Source organism: Fulmarus glacialis, unplaced genomic scaffold, assembly GCF_000690835.1.
Source record: "Fulmarus glacialis isolate BGI_N327 unplaced genomic scaffold, ASM69083v1 scaffold2449, whole genome shotgun sequence".
NCBI lineage: Eukaryota > Metazoa > Chordata > Aves > Procellariiformes > Procellariidae > Fulmarus > Fulmarus glacialis.
Window position 1 is genome coordinate 35,814 of NW_009231244.1, and position 5,629 is coordinate 41,442.

The 5,629-nt window shown below is 45.4% G+C and overlaps 1 protein-coding gene across 1 annotated transcript in view; it reads left to right on the plus strand.

Annotated features, from left to right (window-relative positions):
* ADPRHL1 (ADP-ribosylhydrolase like 1) overlaps positions 1 to 1,306 on the plus strand; it is a 22,095-nt gene extending 20,789 nt beyond the window's left edge. The window contains exon 7 of the mRNA XM_009584481.1: positions 893 to 1,306. Coding sequence (XP_009582776.1) covers positions 893 to 1,050 — 158 coding nt within the window. The 3' untranslated portion in view covers positions 1,051 to 1,306. The remainder of the gene's footprint in view (positions 1 to 892) is intronic.
* The last annotated feature ends 4,323 nt before the right edge of the window (positions 1,307 to 5,629 follow it).

Below are 5,629 nucleotides of genomic sequence, written 5' to 3' on the forward strand. Positions count from 1 at the left end.
ATAGAATCATTAAGGTTGGAAAAGACCTCTAAGATCATCGAGTCCAACCATCAACCCAACACCACCATGCCCACTAAACCATGTCCCTAAGCGCCTCATCTACACGTCTTTTAAATACTTCCAGGGACGGTGACCCAACCACTTCCCCGGGCAGCCTGGTCCAAGGCCTGACCACTCTTTCAGTAAAGACATTTTTCCATCTAGGTCCAATCTAAACCTCCCTTGGCGCAACTTGAGGCCATTTCCTCTCATCCTTTTGAGAGGTGTACACGAAGTAAATCCAATATGACTTAGTAAAGAGCTGGCATCTTCCCCCGCCAAAATGCTAGTGCCTTTGGCAATGCAACCTTTTAGCCGCACATAGTGATACCAAGATTGCTCACGGCCCCTCGCTGCGGAGCCTGGCAGGCACAAACCGGCGGGCACTGCACGGAGCATTGGTGCTACTCACCGTGGCTAGATGTTTTAAAGCACGTGCAATGCTATGCTGTGCTGCTAGGAAGGCAGGCACACTCTCCAGTCCAGGACATTTGCCATGTAGCAGGGATCCCTGCAACTACTCTTCCCTCCTTTTTTCCTAGCGATGGCTATCTGCTTGCAAGAGCTGTTGTGTTGGAGTGGATTTCCCCCAAACCAAATAAGCTCCTAGCCCAGGAGCACATGCCGCAGAGGCGTCGCTGCATCCTTGCCTTGGCGTCGCTCTCTTCCCTGGGCACCCTCAGCTGGCACCTCCAGAGGCGGGACACAAGGTGGTGCAAACCTTTGGGACCGACCCAACATGCCCCCACCACACTTGGTCGGCAGCGTAATATTTCCTCTGGGCAGCGCGGCTTTCGGTTGTGTATATGGAGGTGACGCTAAGAAACCATTGCAATTGTGCTTAAACCTGCAGGAGAAAGCGCGGCTACTGGGTCTATCGCCGGCTGCCTGTACGGCTTGGTTTACGGCCTGAGCAAGGTTCCCAAAGGCTTGTACCAGGACCTGGAACAAAAGGAAAGGCTCGAGTACTTGGGCGAGAATCTTTACCGACTATCCATGGAGGAAAAGTAAAGCGGTTTCTGCCATTTTCTCTTTCTATAAAGACTATATCAAACCCTGTAGATAACTGACTGACGTTCATAGCGAAGAAATTAGCCAAGAGTTAGTCTGAAAGGCTGTATGTAGATCGTGTGCAAACGAAGATAGCTGAATTATTCAAGACTGATATAGATATTTACGGTCTTTGTGGGTTTTTTTTACAGATGTAGGGATTTCTGAGTATAAAGATTGCTGCTGAAACCAGTGAGATAATCTCAAATGGAAAAAAATAAATAAAACCTCTTTTGATTTATTTCAGTCTAACTTGCTATAATACCACTTCCTAAACAGCTGTGACCAGTAATTACACATACAAAATTAATTTTCAGAACTAATGCTTTCCTGCAAAACTAATGGTAGTACCTACTTACGGGGATATTCTCTGTATATTTGACAATCCTTTCACCACTGCTGTTCCTCCTTGTTCACAAATCTAATGTGTCTCTGACACTTGTAAACCTAATGTCTCATGGATTAGCTTTTAATGAACAGCTGAACCCTGCATCAGCACTGTGGTGCAAGGTGTTGTTACATTAGAAGTTTCCAGAAAAGGAAAAGCCAACACTAAAAATACCACCAAGGAACAGCAAAGCATCAGTGTGTCTAAAATTTCTGAATTACGCTTTTATCATTCTTCAGTCTTCAGAACAAAAGTTTTTTTAAAATATAACGGGCTAAAATATTTGTAAATAAATTAGTCTTACACTATTTTCTAAGCATCATTCTTTATTTTTAGATTGAGCAGATTATATGTTGCTGTATCAGTATCAGAATTTTTGGCTGAGGACTTCAAGCAGTTGTAATAGGTCAGCAGTCAGGCTGTGATACATTACACAAGTCTGAGCACCACAGAAACCTCAGGAAGAAAACAGTTACAACTGCTTTATCTTTTTCCTTTTTCCTATTTCCCTTTTCCCTTTTTTCCTTTTCCCTTTTTTCCCTTTTTTCCTTTTTCCCCTTGCCTTGCCTTGCCTTGCTTTGCCTCGTCTCGTCTCATCTCTCCTCCTACTTCTTTAACTTCTTCTTTACTTTTTCCTTTTCCTTTTTCTTTTCCTTTTCCTTTTTCTTTTTTCTTCTTCTTTTTCTTTTTCCTTTTTTATTATTATTTTTATTTCTTTCCCTTTCCCTTTCCCTTTCCCTTTCCCTTTCCCTTTTCCTTTTTTTTTCTTTTTTATTTTTTTATTTTTTTAAAAATTATTTTTCAAGAAAACCAACAAACTATGATACAGTTAAAAGTTGCATACAGCAGACAAAGTAAACAGTAGACCCTGGTGAAGCAGATTCTGATGGCCCCACAGCAGCACGGGCACAAATCTGGAATCCTCAATGGAATGACACAGAAGAAGTGAGCGCAGAATTTGTCCCCAGTGTTTAACCTTATGTTTTACCTCAGAAGGTCAGAAACTGAAGTCTAATTAACACTTTCTAACCTCCACCATGAGTGATTGCCTACAGGGCATTGGTTTCTCCTATCTTTCTCCAGCTGCTGAACTGTGTTTTAAAAAGATAGCTAAAAATACCTAAGTACTTTCCTACCCCTTTTTCCATGTAAGCAATTGCTGGAATCATCACTGGGATGTTATGTGGCACAAAGAGGATCAGGTGATCCCTGTCATTTTGAATAGCAGCCTGAATGACAATATCCGTATGAAAAGGTTTTTCGTACTATGAGCTACTTCACACGCTGTTGTTTTAGCATGTTTTCTCTTGGCAGCTTTGCAGGGTGCTTTCTTGTTTGCTTTGGAGATACGTTAAACGAAAAGGAGCATTTATGTCAGTAGCTTTTGATTTAAGAGCATACCAAGACTTTCTGAAAACATTCCTTCTAGTTTAGGATGCCTCTAGCATACCTGTAATAAACTCAGCAATAGAGAAGAGAGAAGAACATAACCTGCATAAGGTAGGATTTTCTCTAGTACTTTGGCTTTTCCTCTTTCTTTAGAAAAAAAAAATCACGAAAAAATGAAAAGCATTCATAACCGTTCCCATTTTACCTTCTAGCCAGGCTGGGGAGGACCAAGTTTTGTTTCAGAGACAAATAAGATAATCTAACTTAAAAGGCTGTTCCCAAAGACTGAACTTGTAAAGCACCATTTCTGCAGCTGTTGAGGCGAGCGGCATGTGGGCCATCGTTTCACTGACAACATTAAAAAGGCCTGTGCGTTGGTCCGAGCAGGCAGAGCTGCTGCCGGTTGCCTTCCTTTTCTACGGGCAGCTCCTTGAACCAAACACCACCCAGAGCGGATAGCCACGGGGATGCCCGGGGTCGAGGGGGCCTACGGGATGCAGCATCTTGTGTGCTCCTGCTCGTGGCCATTTCCCCAGAGCCAACCCACAGCGAGTCAGAGCAATCCATCGATCTCTGGCAGCTTCTGCGAGTTGGACGGTGTTTTCCAATTTTTTTCCTGTCTTTTGATGAAGTCTCCGTAGTGCTGCCTCCTCCAGCCCATGCCCTGTCCCGAGCGCTGCCCCCGCAGCAGCCGGTCCTTCGGGTTGCCAGGCTGTGCAAAATGGTGGTCGGATATTTAACATGTAATTCAGGGTCAAGAATCAGGGCCTTCTCTTCTCCACACCAGAGACAGTAAACCAGAAACTCCTTCAGCCATATGCTTTTAGCAAATGCCACGGGATGCCACCACCCCCTGCTACGCAGCAGCCTCCGGACCCCTGACAGAGTGGAGAGGAAGGAGTGCGTTGGTGCAGGAGGGTGCGGGCAGGGCTGGGGGAGAGCGCCGGCTCCTCTCCCTCTGCCGCGGCACGTCGGCTTTCCTCCGCTCCGCAACACGGCGGTGTCCGCTGCAGAGGTTGCCCTGGGACCGGCCAGCTAGCAGGATAGGGTTCCACCGCCGCCCGTTAGCATATCAGGCTGTTGCCACTGTGATGCTGTCATGATAAGTGTCACCGAAGAACCTATAAATAAGTAAGTTGCCTGTCTCATGCATCTTAATTATTCGTGGGCCAAGAAGACAGGAAACTTTTGAAGGTGGCCTTGCCTCCTGTGGAGGTCCAAGCAGTCTGTCCTCCAGACACTGAAAACGATGCAGCAGCGCTTCCAGAACCCAGCAGCACGCCAAGGCAGCACCATGCACATTAAAAACAGTGAAAACCGGCGTCTCCAGGGGAGGAGAGGGGCAAGGAGGCCAAAGTCCATGTTAGGCCATTTCACAGCATCAGGGAGGAGCCCAAGTATCTGCCTTGTCATCCGGTGTAACTCACACTGCTGGGAAGTGACTTCTGCTGGCGTGGGGTTCCCCCTGTGCACGGGGGGTACCTGCCCGGTTCCTCCCGGCCATAGGTGGGCCTAGAGTTGACTATCTGTAGTTGATAGAGAGGTGACTATATTTCATTGATAGGTCACATAGTTTAAGAACAGCAGGATGCAACTTGGGAAAAGGTGGTGAAGAAATATTAGGGATGATGTCTTGGCCTGTTGAAAATGGTGGTCATGGTCCCAAAGCTGAGAAACCCTCCACCTTTGCCCTCCTTCTCCAAGGTGAAAGCATGGTGTTTTCCAAACACTGGGACAACGCAGTCTCATCACTACCCACATTTTCTGTGGTGGTCTCAGAATTTAGTGCCATTGTACCACAGCCCTTGCAGAGAATGCATTTCAGATTTACACAGTTGTGATGCTGGTTTGCAGGTGCGGTCATTTTGGAAGAACTGCAGATGCCCTAAAAAGGTGCCATAGCTGTTGGCTCATCTGCTGCTGCTTGCTGATGAATACAGATCAAGCACCCAACCCATGCAACATGTCTTGGTACTTAAGACAATGCAGTATTCCCACAAATGCTACATTTCAGAAGGCATCCTATAAGAATGCTCTAACATATATTTTACCAAGAGCATAAAAGGAATATACTAGTAATATATCTTAATGAAGCTGTTCGAATTTTATAGCTCCGAAGTGATCAATTACCTTGAATGCTCATAGTAGAGAGGGTCTGATCTTCTTCACTTCACAATCAATAGTAGTTTGGCTGTGCTGACCTCACTGAAAGCAGGACTAGTTCGTATTTTACTGTGGCCATTTATTGTATCCAAAGTAGTCTGGAAGGGAGAGGTAAGCAGGGCGGGTGGTTCCACTGCTGTTCTGAGAGATCAGCAACGACTCTAAATCATGCTGGTTGATGGCCCTACCTGTGTTTCTGAATATACCAGGCACTTCTTAGGGAGGAGAGGAGCGATCTTCTGCCATGGCAAGGTTTCAGTCAAAATATCAGCAGACTGGCTATAGGAGGGAGAGTGAACCAGGATATTTTTAGCCTCAATTATACCCTGAATTCTGTTTTCTTTCTTTATTCTGAAAATTCCCATAGTTGTGACGAACAGGGATCTTGGTGTAACACGGGAGGCTTGCTTCCTTGGCTGTGGTCAATTCAGTAAGGGAAAGGGTAGATGTTACCACATTGTGCACGTGGGAGCATGCACCTGTGCTATGCTGAAATGTGGTTATTCCCAATCAAAACCTACGAAGTATTGTTTGTCACATTAGACATGGGCCAGTTGTCACACTTTTTTCTTTTATTGGCCTTTAAAAATATCTACAAAG